Source organism: Cherax quadricarinatus, chromosome 19 (assembly GCF_038502225.1).
Source record: "Cherax quadricarinatus isolate ZL_2023a chromosome 19, ASM3850222v1, whole genome shotgun sequence".
Classification (NCBI taxonomy): domain Eukaryota; kingdom Metazoa; phylum Arthropoda; class Malacostraca; order Decapoda; family Parastacidae; genus Cherax; species Cherax quadricarinatus.
In genome coordinates, this window is record NC_091310.1 from 28,271,436 (window position 1) to 28,292,873 (window position 21,438).

At 39.4% G+C, this 21,438-nt stretch overlaps 1 protein-coding gene across 4 annotated transcripts in view; it reads left to right on the plus strand.

Annotated features, from left to right (window-relative positions):
* Positions 1-21,438, plus strand: part of LOC128688116 (uncharacterized) — a 71,630-nt gene that overhangs the window by 37,129 nt on the left and 13,063 nt on the right. For all 4 annotated transcript variants that reach the window (XM_070086592.1, XM_070086593.1, XM_070086594.1 and 1 more), the window contains 2 exons: positions 15,147-15,291; positions 20,152-20,283. In XM_070086592.1, coding sequence (XP_069942693.1) covers positions 15,147-15,291; positions 20,152-20,283 — 277 coding nt within the window. The remainder of the gene's footprint in view (positions 1-15,146; positions 15,292-20,151; positions 20,284-21,438) is intronic.

A 21,438-nucleotide genomic window follows, 5' to 3' on the forward strand; every position in this document is an offset into this window, starting at 1 on the left:
GGTTGAAGGAAGGAGTTCAACCTCTGTTGTCCGATAAGCTGTTATTTTAACTTCTTGTTGCAGACAGTTCTTTCCTTTTAGTCTGGATGCTAAAAGTTCAGAAGTTTGCTTTGACAGACTAAGGTCACGTATCAGATCATTGAGTTCTTCTTGGGAGAAATGGAGTACTGAAATGCTTACTTCATATCCACTTACACTGTTGTCACCTGTGTTACATCCTAAACCCTGAGTTTCTTCAACATGTGACCACGCAAGGTCAGGCAGTGTTGTAAACACTGGTATGGTAACGTCTTCACTGTGTGGCACAAGTCTCACTGCTGACTCCAAATCAGGAGTCAACAACTTTCTTGTAATAATTAAAACCTTTCACATTAACCAAACAGAAATAGCAATCATCGTGGTGGTTTCTCGGTTCTCTCCACACCAGAGGCACACCCAAGTTTAAACCTTCACTTTGCTCATTTTTCCAATGTCGTAAACATTCCACACAGGTTTTGCAAATCACATGTAAAACTAGATAAGCTTATTTTACAAAACCTGTGAAGTTGTTTCTTTGTTTTTGCAAAGAGTATTCCCCATGAATGTAGCAAAATGCTCTGGGATTGTTTAAACAAGCTCTTCGTAAAGAACTCATGTTTCTCTGGAAAAAAATAGCAAAATAAAGGTTACAGTATCGTCACGTAGTCGTTCTTGATACAACTTCTTTCGTAAAAGTTCTAATCTTTATTAAAACTATTTCTATATACAAATTGTCACCACATATACATGTGTTATGGCTAAGTTCCCTGATAATTGAGGGTAGGTATGCAATATCTCACAGACTAAATTCAATTTGAAAAACCTACTGACATTTTCGAATTCAGCAACCCCAAAATACTCCAAATACGTTCAAATATCTTTGGCAACGATTTTTTTTTGTTGCCAAGTAAGACGACAGTCACATGTAAATATAAGGTGATACTTCATATGAGGTGTATGTTATATTTCGTTCAAAGTGTATGGGTTCAGAGTGTCTGTATTCAGATTATCCGGGTTCAGATTATCAGGGTTAGATTATCCGGGTTCAGATTGTCCGGGTTCAGAGTGTGCAGGTTCAGTGTGTCTGAGTTCAGATTTCAGGAAATCAAACACGTTGATGAAGAACATTAGATAATCAAGAACAATTTCACATGCACATATTATTAACATGTCTTGCAAAAAGCGTAATATATCACACTTCACAGAGATAATAAACGTTTGTCACGCTCAGTGAAACAGCAGAAGTGAGATGACTTAGTTCTTACACTCACACACCATCTTACTGGTAAAAATGAAGGAGGCTAATGATGCTAATATACGGTTCAGGTTACTCAGTCTCTGATACTCAGCATTGATAAGCCAGTGTTCACTTAATCAGTGATACTACTTAACACAGGGACGCCCAACACCGCTACCTCGGTGGCTACTTAATCACAAAACTGGTCATCATTTTGCCAAGGATCCGGAGTCAGGATACTGACGAGCAAAACATCTCCACCTGCTCGTTTTCTTTCGCATTCTGTTTAATCTTCTCTGAGCGCACCTGGTGGAGCCAGTATGCATTAACTCTGGGGTCTTGTTGATGTTTTCTCCAGCTTGAGTCATCACGGCTTTCACACTGAATGGGAGGAGTCTTACTGACATGTGAACTGTTATTTTCATTATTATTATTATTACTATTATGTATTAATATTATTATTACTTGTAGTAGTATTGAGTGTAACCCAGCGTTAGCTAACATATGATTTCTAAGTCTCTCTCTCTCTCTCTCTCTCTCTCTCTCTCTCTCTCTCTCTCTCTCTCTCTCTCTCTCTCTCTCTCTCTCTCTCTCTCTATCTATCTATCTATCTACCCTTTCTTTCTCTCTCTATCTACCTCCCCTCTCTCTCTCCGCTCAAGGAAGGTTCCTTGATGCTGGGGAGGGGCTCTTGATCTAGGGAATTGGATCTGTGCTCCACTTCTCCGAATTAAGCCTGAATACCTTCCACATTCCCACACAGGCTCTGTATATAATACGGGTTTAGCGTTTCCCCTTGATTATAATAATAATCTCTCTAACTTATGATACCATAGCTAGTACTAAACAATTCATTACAACTGTAAATGGCAAGAAAACGATAAAACGTATAAATATTTCTTTACTTGACTGCCGGATCAGAGTAACTGGTAGCAATAAATAAATTATTACCGTACTCAGCACAGCTTTAGGCTTAGTTCTCACAGTCGAAAACCACACAAACATCGTCCGTGCAAAATATTTCTTCGTAGCTTCTAAAATTTACTCCAGATATTATTAACATCAACAGCCTTGAACGTGAAAGATCAACTGGACAAAGCGAATATCGTATAAATGATAGTTCGTGGCGCAACACCATGGTATCTTGGTGCAGGGAAGGACTTGTTTGACACAGCAACACCATGGTGTCTTCGTTCAGAAGTATTGTTTGACACAGAAACACCATCGTGTCATCGTTTAAGAGAAGTATTGTTTGGCACAGCAACACCATGGTGTCTTCGTTCAGAAGTGTTGTTTGACACACAAACATCATCGTGTCATCGTTTAAGAGAAGTGTTGTTTGACACAGCAGCACCATGGTGTCTTCGTTCAGAAGAAGTATTGTTTGACACAGCAGCACCATGGTGTCTTCGTTCAGAAGAAGTATTGTTTGACACAGCAGCACCATGGTGTCTTCGTTCAGAAGAAGTATTGTTTGACATGGTGTCTTCGTTCAGAAGAAGTAGCAGCAACACCATGGTGTCTTCGTTCAGAAGAAGTATTGTTTGATACAGCAGCACCTTCGTTCAGAAGAAGTATTGTTTGATACAGCAGCACCATGGTGCCTTCGTTCAGAAGAAGTATTGTTTGATACAGCAGCACCATGGTGTCTTCGTTCAGAAGAAGTATTGTTTGACAGCAACACCATGGTGCCTTCGTTCAGAAGAAGTATTGTTTGATACAGCAACACCATGGTGTCTTCGTTCAGAAGAAGTATTGTTTGACAGCAACACCATGGTGTCTTCGTTCAGAAGAAGTATTGTTTGACAGCAACACCATGGTGCCTTCGTTCAGAAGAAGTATTGTTTGACAGCAACACCATGGTCTTCTTCAGAAGAAGTATTGTTCAGAAGAAGTATTGTTTGATACAGCAACACCATGGTGCCTTCGTTCAGAAGAAGTATTGTTTGACACAGCAGCACCATGGTGCCTTCGTTCAGAAGAAGTATTGTTTGACACAGCAGCACCATGGTGCCTTCGTTCAGAAGAAGTATTGTTTGACACAGCAGCACCATGGTGTCTTCGTTCAGAAGAAGTATTGTTTGACACAGCAACACCATGGTGCCTTCGTTCAGAAGAAGTATTGTTTGATACAGCAACACCATGGTGCCTTCGTTCAGAAGAAGTATTGTTTGACACAGCAACACCATGGTGTCTTCGTTCAGAAGAAGTATTGTTTGACACAGCAGCACCATGGTGTCTTCGTTCAGAAGAAGTATTGTTTGACACAGCAACACCATGGTGTCTTCGTTCAGAAGAAGTATTGTTTGATACAGCAACACCATGGTGCCTTCGTTCAGAAGAAGTATTGTTTGATACAGCAACACCATGGTGCCTTCGTTCAGAAGAAGTATTGTTTGACACAGCAGCACCATGGTGTCTTCGTTCAGAAGAAGTATTGTTTGACACAGCAACACCATGGTGCCTTCGTTCAGAAGAAGTATTGTTTGATACAGCAACACCATGGTGTCTTCGTTCAGAAGAAGTATTGTTTGACACAGCAACACCATGGTGCCTTCGTTCAGAAGAAGTATTGTTTGATACAGCAACACCATGGTGCCTTCGTTCAGAAGAAGTATTGTTTGACACAGCAGCACCATGGTGTCTTCGTTCAGAAGAAGTATTGTTTGACACAGCAGCACCATGGTGTCTTCGTTCAGAAGAAGTATTGTTTGATACAGCAGCACCATGGTGCCTTCGTTCAGAAGAAGTATTGTTTGATACAGCAACACCATGGTGCCTTCGTTCAGAAGAAGTATTGTTTGACAGCAACACCATGGTGTCTTCGTTCAGAAGAAGTATTGTTTGACACAGCAGCACCATGGTGTCTTCGTTCAGAAGAAGTATTGTTTGATACAGCAGCACCATGGTGCCTTCGTTCAGAAGAAGTATTGTTTGATACAGCAACACCATGGTGCCTTCGTTCAGAAGAAGTATTGTTTGACACAGCAGCACCATGGTGCCTTCGTTCAGAAGAAGTATTGTTTGATACAGCAACACCATGGTGTCCTCGTTCAGAAGAAGTATTGTTTGATACAGCAACACCATGGTGCCTTCGTTCAGAAGAAGTATTGTTTGACACAGCAACACCATGGTGCCTTCGTTCAGAAGAAGTATTGTTTGATACAGCAACACCATGGTGCCTTCGTTCAGAAGAAGTATTGTTTGACACAGCAGCACCATGGTGTCTTCGTTCAGAAGAAGTATTGTTTGACACAGCAACACCATGGTGCCTTCGTTCAGAAGAAGTATTGTTTGATAATAGCAGCACCATGGTGCCTTCGTTCAGAAGAAGTATTGTTTGATAATAGCAGCACCATGATGTCCTCGTTCATAAGAAGTATTGTTTGACACAGCAACACCATGGTGTCTTCGTTCAGAAGAAGTATTGTTTGACACAGCAACACCATGGTGTCTTCGTTCAGAAGAAGTATTGTTTGACACAGCAGCACCATGGTGTCTTCGTTCAGAAGAAGTATTGTTTGACACAGCAACACCATGGTGTCTTCGTTCAGAAGAAGTATTGTTTGACACAGCAACACCATGGTGTCTTCGTTCAGAAGAAGTATTGTTTGACACAGCAACACCATGGTGCCTTCGTTCAGAAGAAGTATTGTTTGACACAGCAGCACCATGGTGTCTTCGTTCAGAAGAAGTATTGTTTGACACAGCAACACCATGGTGTCTTCGTTCAGAAGAAGTATTGTTTGACACAGCAACACCATGGTGTCTTCGTTCAGAAGAAGTATTGTTTGACACAGCAACACCATGGTGCCTTCGTTCAGAAGAAGTATTGTGGCAACACCATGGTGCCTTCGTTCAGAAGAAGTATTGTTTGACACAGCAGCACCATGGTGCCTTCGTTCAGAAGAAGTATTGTTTGACACAGCACACCAGAAGAAGTATTGTTTGACACAGCAGCACCATGGTGCCTTCGTTCAGAAGAAGTATTGTTTGATACAGCAACACCATGGTGTCCTCGTTCAGAAGAAGTATTGTTTGACACAGCAGCACCATGGTGCCTTCGTTCAGAAGAAGTATTGTTTGATACAGCAACACCATGGTGTCCTCGTTCAGAAGAAGTATTGTTTGATACAGCAACACCAAGGTGTCTTCGTTCAGAAGAAGTATTGTTTGACACAGCAGCACCATGGTGCCTTCGTTCAGAAGAAGTATTGTTTGATACAGCAACGCCATGGTGTCCTCGTTCAGAAGTATTGTTTGACACAGCAGCACCATGGTGCCTTCGTTCAGAAGAAGTATTGTTTGACACAGCAACACCATGGTGTCTTGGCACAGTGGATGTCTTACTCGACACACCAACTGTAATATAGTATCTTTATACAAGAATAGTTTTGTTTGTCACAGCACCACCATGGTATCTTGGTACTGGGGAAAGTTTTCTGCCCGTCAACAGAAAATTCCCAAGTATTACACATGTATCTTACACATCATTAAGACCAGACGAACTATAAACCGTAACCTTTAAAGTGTATATATCAGATTATGTACGTTCTAACAACTTTATTTAAGCCACTAATGATAGTGGGTAAGGTAGCTAACAACGGGAAAACTACCAAATATTTTTCCATCATCACAGAAAGGAGAGACGTAGCATGAAACTGGCTGATTAGTCAAGTTTAATAAAGTTTTATCGAAGAAGGTCATCAAGGTTGGATTTCTCTTATACTCCACTAATCAAGAACACTTTAGTCAGTAAAACGGGAATTAAAGTTAACTTTTAGAGCATACCTGCTGAGATGCACTCTCATCGGGCAAATATACTCTGCTGCTGTCAGTGCATATATATATATATATATATATATATATATATATATATATATATATATATATATATATATATATATATATATATATATATATTATATATATATATATATATATATATATATATATATATATATATATATATATATATATATATATATATATATATATATATATATATATATATATATATATATATATATATATATATATATATATACATATATATATATATATATATATATATATATATATATATATATATATATATATATATATATATATATATATATATATATATATATATATATATATATATATATATATATATATATATATATATATAGCAACCATAGGGAAGTACTACCGTCCTGCCAGATGACTGTGAAACAGAAACCTGTAACTCTTTTGCATGATGGTAGGACTGCTGGTGTCTTTTTCTGTCTCATAAACACGCTAGATAACAGGGATATCTTGCTACTCCTACTTACACTTTGGTCACACTTCACAGACACGCACATGCATATATATGTACACACATCTAGGTTTTTCTCCTTTTTCTAAATAGCTCTTGTTCTTCTTTATTTCTTCTATTGTCCATGGGGAAGTGGAAAAGAATCCTTCCTCCGTAAGCCATGCTTATTGTATGAGGCGACTAAAATGCCGGAAGCAATGAGCTAGTAACCCCGTCTCCTGTAAACATTTACTAAAAAAGAGAAGAAAAAAACTTTATAAAACTGGGATGCTTGAATGTGCGTGGATGTAGTGCGGATGACAAAAAACAGATGATTGCTGATGTTATGAATGAAAAGAAGTTGGATGTCCTGGCCCTAAGCGAAACAAAGCTGAAGGGGGTAGGGGAGTTTCGGTGCGGGAAAATAAATGGGATTAAATCTGGAGTATCTGAGAGAGTTAGAGCTAAGGAAGGGGTAGCAGTAATGTTGAAGGATCAGTTATGGAAGGAGAAAAGAGAATATGAATGTGTAAATTCAAGGATTATGTGGATTAAAGTAAAGGTTGGATACGAAAAGTGGGTCATAATAAGCGTGTATGTACCTGGAAAAAAGAGGAATGTTTGAACCTTTGAACCAAGTGAGAGAGTAATTGTGGTAGGGGACATGAATGCTAAAGTAGGAGAAACTTTTAGAGAGGGTGTGGTAGGTAAGTTTGGGGTGGCAGGTGTAAATGATAATGGGAGCCCTTTGATTGAACTTTGTATAGAAAAGGGTTTAGTTATAGGTAATACATATTTTAAGAAAAAGAGGATAAATAAGTATACACGATATGATGTAGGGCGAAATGACAGTAGTTTGTTGGATTATGTATTAGTAGATAAAAGACTGTAGAGTAGACTACTGGATGTACATGTTTATAGAGGGGCCACAGATATATCAGATCACTTTTTAGTTGTAGCTACACTGAGAGTAAAAGGTAGATGGGATACAAGGAGAATAGAAGCATCAGGGAAGAGAGAGGTGAAGGTTTATAAACTAAAAGAGGAGGCAGTTAGGGTAAGATATAAACAGCTATTGGAGGATAGATGGGCTAATGAGAGCATAGGCAATGGGGTCGAAGAGGTATGGGGTAGGTTTAAAAATGTAGTGTTAGAGTGTTCAGCAGAAGTTTGTGATTACAGGAAAGTGGGTGCGGGAGGGAAGAGGAGCGATTGGTGGAATGATGATGTGAAGAGAGTAGTAAGGGAGAAAAAGTTAGCATATGAGAAGTTTTTACAAAGTAGAAGTGATGCAAGGAGGGAAGAGTATATGGAGAAAAAGAGAGAGGTTAAGAGAGTGGTGAAGCAATGTAAAAATAGAGCAAGAGAGAGTGGGTGAGATGTTATCAACAAATTTTGTTGAAAATAAGAAAAAGATTTGGAGTGAGATTAACAAGTAGAGGAAGCCTAGAGAACAAATGGATTTGTCAGTTAAAAATAGGAGAGGAGAGTTATTAAATGGAGAGTTAGAGGTATTGGGAAGATGGAGGGAATATTTTGAGGAATTGTTAAATGTTGCTGAAGATAGGGAAGCTGTGATTTCATGTATAGGGCAAGGAGGAATAACATCTTGTAGGAGTGAGGAAGAGTCAGTTGTGAGTGTGGGAGAAGCTCGTGAGGCGGTAGGTAAAATGAAAGAGGGTAAGGCAGCTGTGATTGATGGGATAAAGATAGAAAAGTTAAAAGCAGGTGGGGATATAGTTTTGGAGTGGTTTGTGCTATTATTTAATAAATGTATGGAAGAGGGTAAGGTACCTAGGGATTGGCAGAGAGCATGCATAGTTCCTTTGTATAAAGGCAAAGGGGACAAAAGAGAGTGCAAAAATTATAGGGGGATAAGTCTGTTGAGTATACCTGGTAAAGTGTATGGTAGAGGTATTATTGAAAGAATTAAGAGTAAGACGGAGAATAGGATAGCAGATGAAAAAGGAGGCTTTAGGAAAGGTAGGGGGTGTGCGGACCAGGTGTTTACAGTGAAACATATAAGTGAACAGTATTTAGATAAGGCTAAAGAGGTTTTTGTGGCATTTATGGATTTGGAAAAGGCGTATGACAGGGTGGATAGGGGGCAATGTGGCAGATGTTGCAGGTGTATGGTGTAGGAGGTAGGTTACTGAAAGCAGTGAAGAGTTTTTACGAGGATAGTGAGGCTCAAGTTAGAGTATGTAGGAAAGAGGGAGATTATTTCCCAGTAAAAGTAGGCCTTAGACAAGGATGTGTGATGTCACTGTGGTTGTTTAATATATTTATAGATGGGGTTGTAAGAGAAGTAAATGTGAGGGTCTTGGCAAGAGGCGTGGAGTTAAAAGATAAAGAATCACACATAAAGTGGGAGTTGTCACAGTTGCTCTTTGCTGATGACACTGTGCTCTTGGGAGATTCTGAAGAGAAGTTGCAGAGGTTGGTGGATGAATTTGGTAGGGTATGTAAAAGAAGAAAATTAAAAGTGAATACAGGAAAGAGTAAGGTTATGAGGATAACAAAAAGATTAGGTGATGAAAGATTGGATATCAGATTGGAGAGAGAGAGTATGGAGGAGGTGAATGTATTCAGATATTTGGGAGTGGACGTGTCAGCGGATGGGTCTATGAAAGATGAGGTGAATCATAGAATTGATGAGGGGAAAAGGGTGAGCGGTGCACTTAGGAGTCTGAGGAGACAAAGAACTTTGTCCTTGGAGGCAAAGAGGGGAATGTATGAGAGTATAGTTTTACCAACGCTCTTATATGGGTGTGAAGCATGGGTGATGAATGTTGCAGCGAGGAGAAGGCTGGAGGCAGTGGAGATGTCATGTCTGAGGGCAATGTGTGGTGTGAATATAATGCAGAGAATTCGTAGTTTGGAAGTTAGGAGGAGGTGCGGGATTGCCAAAACTGTTGTCCAGAGGGCTGAGGAAGGGTTGTTGAGGTGGTTCGGACATGTAGAGAGAATGGAGCGAAACAGAATGACTTCAAGAGTGTATCAGTCTGTAGTGGAAGGAAGGCGGGGTAGGGGTCGGCCTAGGAAAGGTTGGAGGGAGGGGGTAAAGGAGGTTTTGTGTGCGGGGGGCTTGGACTTCCAGCAGGCATGCGTGAGCGTGTTTGATAGGAGTGAATGGAGACAAATGGTTTTTAATACTTGACGTGCTGTTGGAGTGTGAGCAAAGTAACATTTATGAATGGATTCACGGAAACCGGCAGGCCGGACTTGAGTCCTGGAGATGGAAAATACAGTGCCTGCACTCTGAAGGAGGGGTGTTAATGTTGCAGTTTAAAAACTGTAGTGTAAAGCACCCTTCTGGCAAGACAGTGATCGAGTGAATGATGGAGAAAGTTTTTCTTTTTCGGGCCACCCTGCCTTGGTGGAAATCGGCCAGTGTGCTAATTAAAAAAAAATAATATGTTTATATATATATATATATATATATATATATATATATATATATATATATATATATATATATATATATATATATATATATATAGAATATAGGGAAACACATCATTCAGGATATATAATAGGTACGTGTCATAAGCTGTTGACTTAGTAAGGTAGCGTGGTGACGCCAACCAGTTTCTCTCATATATATATATATATATATATATATAAGGTTGCAGGGGTCGAGTCCTAGCTCCTGGCCCCGCCTCTTCACCGGTTGCTACTAGGCCCTCTCTCTCCCCGCTCCATGAGCTTTATCAAACCTCGTCTTAAAACTGTGTATGGTTCCTGCCTCCACTACGTCATTTTCTAGGCTATTCCACTGCCTTACAACTCTATGACTGAAGAAATACTTCCTACTATCTCTCTGACTCATTTGTGTCTTCAACTTCCAATTGTGGCCTCTTGTTTCTGTGTCCCCTCCCTGGAACATCCTGTCCTTGTCCACCTTGTCTATTCCACGCAGTATTTTATATGTCGTTATCATGTCTCCCCTGACCCTCCTGTCCTCCAGTGTCGTCAGGCCGATTTCCCTTAATCTTTCTTCATAGGACATTCCCCTTAGCTCTGGAACTAACCTTGTTGCAAACCTTTGTACTTTCTCTAGTTTCTTGACGTGCTTTATCAAGTGCGGGTTCCAAACAGGTGCTGCATACTCCAGTATGGGCCTGACATACACAGTGTACAGTGTCTTGAATGATTCCTTACTAAGGTATCGGAATGCTGTTCTCAGGTTTGCCAGGCGCCCATATGCTGCAGCAGTTATCTGATTGATGTGTGCTTCCGGAGACATGCTCGGTGTTATACTCACCCCAAGATCTTTCTCCTTGAGTGAGGTTTGCAGTCTTTGGCCACCTAGCCTATACTCTGTCTGTGGTCTTCTGTGCCCTTCCCCTATCTTCATGACTTTGCATTTGGCAGGATTAAATTCGAGAAGCCATTTGCTGGACCAGGTGTCCAGTCTGTCCAGGTCTCTTTGAAGTCCTGCCTGGTCCTCATCAGATTTAATTCTCCTCATTAACTTCACATCATCTGCAAACAGGGACACTTCTGAGTCTAACCCTTCCGTCATGTCGTTCACATATACCAAAAATAGCACTGGTCCTAGGACCGACCCCTGTGGGACCCCGCTCGTCACAGGTGCCCACTGTGATACATCATTACGTACCATGACTCGTTGTTGCCTCCCTGTCAGGTATTCTCTGATCCATTGCAGTGCCCTTCCTGTTATATGCGCCTGATGCTCTAGCTTCTGCACTAATCTCTTGTGAGGAACTGTGTCAAAGGCCTTCTTGTGTGTGTGTGTGTGTGTGTGTGTGTGTGTGTGTGTGTGTGTGTGTGTGTGTGTGTGTGTGTGTGTGTGTGTGCGTGTGTGTGTGTGTGTGTGTGTGTGCGTGTGTGTGTGTGTGTGTGTGTGCGTGTGTGTGTGTGTGTGTGTGTGTGTGTGTGTGTGTGTGTGTGTGTGTGTGTGTGTGTGTGTGTGTGTGTGTGTGTGTGACAAGTGTGTGAGCCAGGATCTACTCACATATTTCACTAAGATAACAATACCCTTGAAGTGAGCTGGTGTAGAGAGAGCCAGATCGTCATCCACACAGGATTCATTACCGAAAATTTCTATCGCGACTGATACTCATCAATTGTAATTAGCAATACGAGAACACATTGATATATATAATACACGTACTTCGTGCTTGGTTAGCGGGGAGAGCACTGCGGTAGTGTGTATAACGTGTTCTATAGTTCTGCTTTCATTTTTTTGTTCTGAACCAGTAGACACACGCAGGTGTCTGTTAAAGGTGTGATTGATGTAGTATCTTATAGATAAGGGAAAGCTGGCTTTCTCAGTGTTAGAATAATTTGAATGTATTAAGTGAAAGACAGATACGCCTAGTGTATAGTGAAAATGCGTAGGTGCGGAGGTCACAATGTGAAAAGAAGCGAAGAGCGAGAGAGGAAGTACGCGGGAGAGGCGGATAATAGGAGACTCAGTGATCCTTATTGAAGCTGTCTGCTGTGAAAGATAAGCTACGGCTGGAAACAGATAGCTGAAACTATCCCACGGCAATATAAAAAAATGCATGGATATTTAAGGAAAGGGTGAATGGAGTAGTTGGTTACTAGTGCTAAGATTACCACAACCATCACCGCATTATCTATCAGCTAATGAGATTTTAAAGCCTATCGGTTACACTAGAAATTACACGAAGCAGTCATAACAGGTTCGCACAAGGCTGCACATGACCTGCTCACTACCAGACAAGGACACTTTAATCAATTAAACTGGGAGTAGAGTAAACTCTCATTATATATACACGCTTAGAGAATATCCCTCTGTGCATATATACTGTGTGAGGCCTGTCTCTACTGTCTCCACTATTTTTATACCCTGGGTGGCCAATTGTCAAATGATCATCCTGATATAGAGGTTAAGGAGAGAGAGAGAGAGAGAGAGAGAGAGAGAGAGAGAGAGAGAGAGAGAGAGAGAGAGAGAATAGGCTCACACTGAGGCGAATTCATCGTTGTTGAATTAGACACATGTGCAACTCTTGGGTATCTTTATTGAGGAAACGTTTCGCCTCACAGTGGCTTCATCAGTCCATACAAAGGAGAAACTTGAAGAACAGGTGGAGAATGAGGTAATCAGTCCCTCAGCCTTGAGTCGATGTGGTCAGTCCATCAATCTTGAATAGAATACGGCATATGAGCGGAGAAGCAGCTTAAAAACCGTAGACAGGTGAGGGGCAGCAGTCGTAGGTGGTGTCACATTTGTCCAATGTGGAAGTAGGTCGTGCCCAAGGGTTAGGCAAGTGAAGAATTCCCAAGTATGGACTGATGAAGCCACTGTTTGGCGAAACGTTTCCTCAATAAAGATACCCAAGACCTGCACATGTGTCTAATTCAACAACATGTCTGTTCTCTGAACCATTTATCTACAAATTCATCGTTGTCAGTCAGCTAGGACATCGTCTGCCTTCAGCAACCGTATAAACAGTCAGAGCTCAGTAAAAATGTAACTGAACACAGCAGAAATATTAATATAAGAGAAGACAGTGAGCAGCCACGTCGAGGAGAGCAGCAGCTGTGAAGGTCGTTGTTCAAAGAAGACAACACTACATGGTAATGGGATTTCCCAAGAAACATGAAAATTTTTTTCAGATCTTCCGCTAAACACTTAAAGGAATTAAGAGACGTGGAAAAATTATCAATTATTTCGCCAAAATGTGGGAGAAATATTAAGTATAAACACACAAACATGACTTTTGAGTGTCAGGGTAACCACGTGTGAAGAAGGAATGAGACCAAGTGTTGTGAACAGAGAGGTATGTATATAACTGTAAATACACTGAGAAGTATCTATATAACTGTATATACACTGAGAGGTATCTATATAACTGTATATACACTGAGAAGTATCTATATAACTGTATATACACTGAGAAGTATCTATATAACTGTATATACACTGAGAGGTATCTATATAACTGTATATACACTGAGAAGTATCTATATAACTGTATATACACTGAGAGGTATCTATATAACTGTATATACACTGAGAGGTATCTATATAACTATATACACTGAGAGGTATTTATATAGCTGTATATACACTGGGAGTTATCTATACAACTGTACATACACAGAGGTATCTATATAACTGTAAATACACCGCAAGGTATCTATATAACTGTAAATACACTGCGAGGTATCTATATAACTGTATATACACGGAGGTATCTGTACAACTGTAAATACACTGAGAGGTATCTATATAACTGTATATACACAGAGGTATCTACATAACTGCATATACACTGAGAGGTATCTATATAACTGTATATACACTGAGAGGTATCTATATAACTGTATATACACAGAGGTATCTATATAACTGTGAATACACTGTGAGGTATCTGTATAACCTTATATACACGGAGAGATATGTATATAACTGTATATACACTGAGAGGTATGTATATAACTATATACTGAGAAATATGTATCTGTCACCGGATATACACTGACAATTTTAATATCTGTCTTGGGCATTAAAGCATAATCAATAATGTGTTTTGGTTAAATACTGCCTTAATGACCCTCGTGTAGTCGAAAGATTTTAATCCTAACAAACTAAACTTAGGAAATCAAATGGTATACATGAGAAGAATAATTTAAAATTGATAAATTTCATTGTCATAGAAACAGAAGAGGATCTGGTTGAAATTATGACTCCCAATGCCGGACAATTATTTTCACAAAATCTGCGTGAGTTCATGGGAGAAAGTCACACGGACTCAGTGATATAAAGTTTTGAGATGAATTCGATAATAAATCTTGTCAAAGACTTTGAAAACTAATGAGCTGGAAAAAACGCATTTGCCACAGTTAATCAGAGCGGCGAGAAATGCGAGTCACTGATGCGAGTCACTGATGCGAGTCACTGATGCGAGTCACTGATGCGAGTCACTGATGCGAGTCACTGATGCGAGTCACTGATGCGAGTCACTGATGCCAGTCACTGATGCGAGTCACTGATGCGAGTCACTGATATGAGTCAACGATACAAGTCAACCATTAAAGTATTAGCTTATTCTCGATATCAGTGTCATAACTTAGCTTCTGGTTGAGTTCTTAATATGCACTAAAACTAAAGATATCTCGTATGACCTAGCAAAGCTTCCAGTTTGAATTAATTCAAGCTTGATTTAAATAAATTTGTTTCTCGTGACTGATTTTCAAGTCTCGGGTTATTTGTGAATTGTTTCAGCCATTGTATACAGACTTTCATCAGCAAGTTATTATCGTGTTTATACGTTATCAAATTAATTAATGTTGAATTTTCGCCTATTGTGCATTTCGCTGGTACAGCTGTGACTTTTCGACTCGCAAGAGACATAGGCATTACCTTTTCTACAAGTAGTGTGGGCACTTCAGCCCGCTACAGAGATGTGACAAGCTCATCCACCTACAGGACGTGTTGAAAAATTGTCGCTTACTTAGTGATTCTAAATAATTTTCCGTAGTTCGTATGACCTTGGGCGGCAGAAAAAAAACAACATTTATTTGGCCACGTTCCGTGAGCGGGTCACCTTTACAAGAATCTTCAGCTTAGGTTTTTAGTTTTCCCCCTCATGTCTTGTGTCCTCACCACAGGCGGGAGCTGCTACGAGCTGGTCAAGACGAGAGAGAGGATCGACCGTCGGTTCATCATCCGTGGCAAAGTTCTGCGGACTCGCGACAGACGAGAGTGCGAAGTTGAATGCGACAGAGAGCGAGGTTGTCTTGGCTTCAATTACAGGTGACAGATTATTTTCTATATTTTCTATATTTTCTGTTATTATTTTGTTGAAAGATTCTGCAGCTCTACACGAAAACATATCACAATATTGCATGTTATTTTACAACGTTTCATTTGCAATTTCCGTACAATGACCAGAAACTCCTCTATCTGGAGCTTTTGGTCATAATACCGAAACCTTTCGCTGACAATTAAAATTCTTGTAACCGATATAGCTACTTGTTTTTCAGACCATTATAATAACTACGTCAGTCATTCAGTTCCTTCCAACCTCTCCGTCCACTCCGCTAAAAGTCATATATTTGCACCTTACACCTTGCTTCTTCTTGTCCAACCTGTCATCAACCTGCCCACATTAGTGTCAACACACCTTAGCTGACTCTTCACGTCACTGCGCTCACGATATATCTGCACAAGTGCACATCCTATCTCGCCAGATAGATCTGTTTGTGGTGCAAGAAAGGTATACAATACCGACAAGATGAAAGTTAAGACACATGTGCAACATCTGGGTATCTTTATTGTAGACGTTTCGCCATCCAGTGGCTTTATCAATACAGATTCTAGGACATAATCTTTTGTATATAATTCGACTGTCTTCTAATTATGTCCTAGAATCTGTATTGATAAAACCACTGGATGGCGAAACGTCCACAATAAAGATAACCAGATGTTGCACGTGTGTCTTAACTTTTATCAGATCTGTTTGTGAATTGATAAAGCGCGCTGTGTGGGCGAAACGTTGTCCATAAAGAATCGCATTATGATGTATTTGTGTCTTTATCCATCGTTTGGGTATTTTATGTATTTTATTCTATTTCTCTCCATCTATAAAAAATTAAGTTGATTTGTTTCACTGTTTGTGGATTAGGTCTTGAAACAGCTGTTTGTTAATATTACGAAGGACTAAAATTTGGAAGTCGAAGCACAATGTAAAACATAGTTAAAACGGGTGAAAGAGTCGGAATTGGAGAGTTTTTAATTAAATAAGATATATCTGAGAGTCAGATATATATATGTATATATATATATATATATATATATATATATATATATATATATATATATATATATATATATATATATATATATATATATATACATATATATATATATATATATATATATATATATATATATATATATATATATATATATATATATATATATATATATATATATACATCTATATATATATGTCGTGCCGAATAAGCAGAACTTGCCATCTTGGCTTAAATAGCAACGCTCATCTTGCCATATAGCACAAGTGAAAATTTGCGTATGCAATAATTTCGCCAAACTCATTCTGAACCTATCGAAAAAAATATATTTCACTGTGCTTGTTTAGTATTAAATTATTGTAAACAAATCTAAAATATATTTAGTTGGGTTAGGCTAAAATAAATTGCTCTTGTTATAATAAGGTTAGGTAAGTTTTCTAAGTTCCTTTTGGTGCAAAATTATAAATTTTTACATTAACATTAATGAAAAAAATATATCTTTAAACATATAAGAGAAAATTTCAGAAAGGACTTAATTTTAAATGAGTTCTTGCTAATTGACCAGTTTTACATATTCGGCACGACATATATATATATATATATATATATATATATATATATATATATATATATATATATATATATATATATATATATATATATATATATATATATATATATATATATATATAATTGCCAAAAATCACGGGGGGAGTAGAATGATAGCCCTAGGTCTTTCGTGTTGCAATCAACACATCATCAGGAGCTTGCAAAATTGCATAACTTTTAGAAGTCTTCCCTCTATATATTAAGATTTTCTCTCTTCATTTAAAGAACACGTTGTCCTGTGGAGGACATAATATAATTGTCAGTGACTCTTTGTCACAGATAATATTTATATATGTATTTAAAATTATTGTTGTCATAGCGGAATATGACTGAATTTATTATTATTGCTACGTTAATTTCGTTTAGGTTACAATATCAATGCTTGTGCCCGTGGGCACTTCCAGTACCTTCTCTGTCCCTCTCTTTCTCGCTCACTCCAGTAAACGCGGTCCTCTGGGAACGTATTCGCGTGGAAATTCTCCCCTTTTCTGCAATTTTGCAAGCTCCTGATAATGTGTTGATTGCAGCACGAAAGGCCTAGAGCTATCATTCTACTCCCCCCCCCCGTGGTTGTTTTGCATCTTGTATCGCTTGGTTTGCGATATTTGCTTAATATATATATACCTTTGATATACCTTTGAAGAATTTCGAGAGTATATCTACTCTCTGAGTCCGGCCATGGGCCAGGCTCGTCTGGTGCTTGCCTGGTCAACCAGGCTGTTGCTGCTGGAGGCCCGCTGCCCCACATATCCATCACAGCCTGGTTGATCTGGCACCTGGTGAAGATACTTGTCTAGTTTCCTCTTGAAGGCTTCAATACTTGTTCCAGCAGTGTTTCTGATATCTTCTGGTAAGATGTTGAAAAGTCTGGGACCCCGGATGTTGATACAGTGTTCCCTTATTGTCCCCACCGCACCCCTGCTCCTCACTGGGTTTATTTTACACTTCCTCCCATATCTCTCACTCCAGTATGTTGTTATGGCAGTGTTCAAATTTGGGACCAAGCCCTCGAGTACCTTCCAGATATATATTATCATGCACCTCTCTCTCCTCCGCCCCAATGAGTACATGTTCAAGACTTGCAGGCGTTCCCAGTAGTTTAGGTGCTTTACTGGCTCAATGTGAGCCGTAAACGATCTCTGTATTTGTTCCAGCTCCGATATTTCTCCTGCCCTGAACGGGGCCGTAAGCACTGAGCAATATTCTAAGTGAGGGAGCACTAGCGATTTGAAGAGTGTCACCATCGGCATTGTTTCCCTTGTTTTGAAAGTTCTCAATACCCACCCAGTCATCTTCCTGGCTGTCGTGATCTTTGTCTTGTTATGGTCTTTAAAAGAAAGGTCCGCTGACATAATTACTCCTAGGTCTTCTAAGTGTTCCTTACGTTCTATTTGGTGACCCTCTTGGGAGGCTGTGTTGCACAGCACTGCAGTCAACTGGGAGGAAGACTCTCGTCTCGCAGAACAAGAATATATCACCACAACGTTTCGTTCTCTGTAGATCTTGTTTCTGCAACGTTTCTATTTTATTCATTTGTAAATGATAGTATAGGATCTTTAACTGATTCAAAATTAGTAGTTAAAATTGGTTGTATGAAATGCACGCTTGAAGAAAAAAAAATAACGCATATAGGGAGAAAGGAATTAGAACATGTTTCACTCACAGAGTGAGCAAAACGTTGCTCTGCTCACCACGTATCTTCCCACCATACCTGTAGGAAACACCTGTCAGCAGTCAGTCAGGAAGTAAGGATAGCGAGTCAGTAGAAGAGACGAGGAAGATGCTGGAAAGAAAGAGATACTTTAGGATTTCAGGAAGCATTTTTAAACGCCACAACACGACAGTGTGTCGACACGATTTTTTTTAACGCATTTCAAACAGCAATTCACTCGGGAGGGGGAGGGGCTCGAAGTGTGTCAGGAGGTCAGCTTTTGTTTATCCCAACCCCGTCAATGAGATAACATCAGCGCTAACTCATTAGCATACGCGCCTCTGGGGGGCGTACACCCGCCTCTGATGGAGGGACACACGTCTCTGATGGGCGGACACACGTCTCTGATGGGCGGACACACGTCTCTGATGGGCGGACACACGTCTCTGATGGGCGGACACACGTCTCTGATGGGCGGACACACGTCTCTGATGGGCGGACACACGTCTCTGATGGATGGATGGACAGCTGATTCTGATAGGTAGACGTCATCCTACAATTTCAGAATTCACCAGCTTCCTAAGCATCCATTCCTCTGCCGATAGACATAAAATAATTTTGACTGTTTTTTATTGTTGTTGTTTTATGGAAAGAGGGGGGGGGGAGCTTACGCTGTTTACACACTGTTATTAAGTAAGGCAAATGTAATCATTTAAAACCGTACACCTGTACCTAATTAAAATTACTAATTGCCAAGAAAGACTAACAGGAGAGAATTAAGACTCACCTGCAAAAAATTTTTCTCCAGGGATGGAAAGAATTTCCTCTCATTTGAATTTTCTGCCGGATGTTAAAACCTCGCGAGACATCGAATATTTTTATGATATAAACACATTTATATATTCCTGTAAATAAAGTGCCTCCTTATTGTAAAAAAAATAAATATTTACAACAATTACAATAATGATAATGTAATTATTATTATTATTATTGTTGTTATAAAGTTAAATTCTTACATCAGTCCTTGAGTTCCAAATTGTTTCATCCGGGTCATTGTGATTTTCACTTTATAACGAGAGGTGTGGAGGGAAGGGTGGATGAAGGCCATGAATCACGGTACTATGGTGGGTGATGTAGTGGAGGGTAAATTGTGAATATTGTGGTATCAGTATGTGATTCACCACAGTCCACTAAGAACAATATGACTTCTGGATTGTGGTCCTTTAATCTGTTCATGGCTCGAGTGGTGGCGTGTGCTGGTGGGATACGACAGGTCACCAGTATTGTTAGATTTACTAAATAATAACTTTGACATTATTGCAATTATTATTGTTTTAATAATTATTATTGTTTTAATAATTATTACTATTTTAATAATTATCATTGTTTTAATTATTATTATTATTGTTTTAATAATTATTAATTATTATTTTTTAAATTTACATTCATTGTGTGAGTATATGCGATATTATGAGTATGTCAGGATCCAGTGAACATATGTTGTGTGGTTGCAGTGATGTGAGTTGTTATGCTCAACATATATCGTATGGTTGCAATATTGTGAGGTGTTAATATTCAACATGTGTGGCGTGGTTGCAGGTTCAAGACCCACGGATTCGAGCAGTACCGAGAAAACTGCGAGTTAAGCAGCCAAGGTGCCACCAACTCTTACGACTTTACCAGAGATGAAGACTTTGACTTCTACGAGAAGAAAACTCGCGACTGCTACAGGTGAGTGCGTGTCTCGTACACACACACACACACACACACACACACACACACACACACACACACACACACACACACACACACACACACACACACACACACACACACACACACACACACACACACACACACACACACACACACATACACATATACAGGGAGGCCAGGAGCTGTGAATGGACCCCTGCAACCACAAATAGGTAGGTACTCACACACACTTCAATGTCACTCGCTGGGTCCTTTAAGGATCATTACCCCAGCGATGTTCTTCATTTTTATTAATTACTTGCCAAAGGGAATATCTGTATTCTTATAGAAATATTCTTGCAGGAGATACGACAATCGCATGCACAATAGGAAATCGACAACAATCAAATATTCTGCAGGAAAATTTAAACAAACTGAGGAAATTATGGGCGAAATTGAGTAAGAAATTTAATAGTGACAGTAGGCGTCCAATACCAATGAATTAAGATGTAAACAAGAAACAAAAAGAATAAAGATTGTGTGATATGATCTTAATAATTTCTGAAATAGCAATAATAAAGTATTCTGCTATGTTAGACTGACAGAAATGTCTGTTTATTACTTACGTTTGGCAGGATGGAGGAAGAGGCAGAGTCTGCGTCCAACATTAGAATGCTGAAATTCATTAGACAAATATATTATTCAAAACGAGACACTGGATTTTGTTCTGTAAGTGTAAATTCTCACCCCAGCAGCTCTCAGATGTATTCCCTCCTTGTAATAATAATATATTTTTATTTCTACAAGTACAAGTTACGCAGTCCTAGCTGACAACAATGACATACTACTGTATAGAAAGCAGCTTGTTATGCAGAGCATTTCGGGCAAATTAGGTTAGTTTGTCCCATGATGCAACCCACCTCAGTCGACTAGTACCCAGGTACCTATTGTACTAATGGGTGAACATAGACAACCGGTGTAAGGAAACACGCTTAATGTTTCTACCCTCGCCGGGAATCGAACCCGGACCCTCACCGTGTGAAGCGAGGCCTTTGCCACCATGCCACGGGCTACCGTGCAGGGGAAAGTGCTTGGAAAAGCTTGTACTTTCACAAGAGGTTTACAGTGTGCCTTCAGAATCATGCGTCACTGTTATTAGTATATGTGAAAAAAAAAGTTATTTTACTCTAT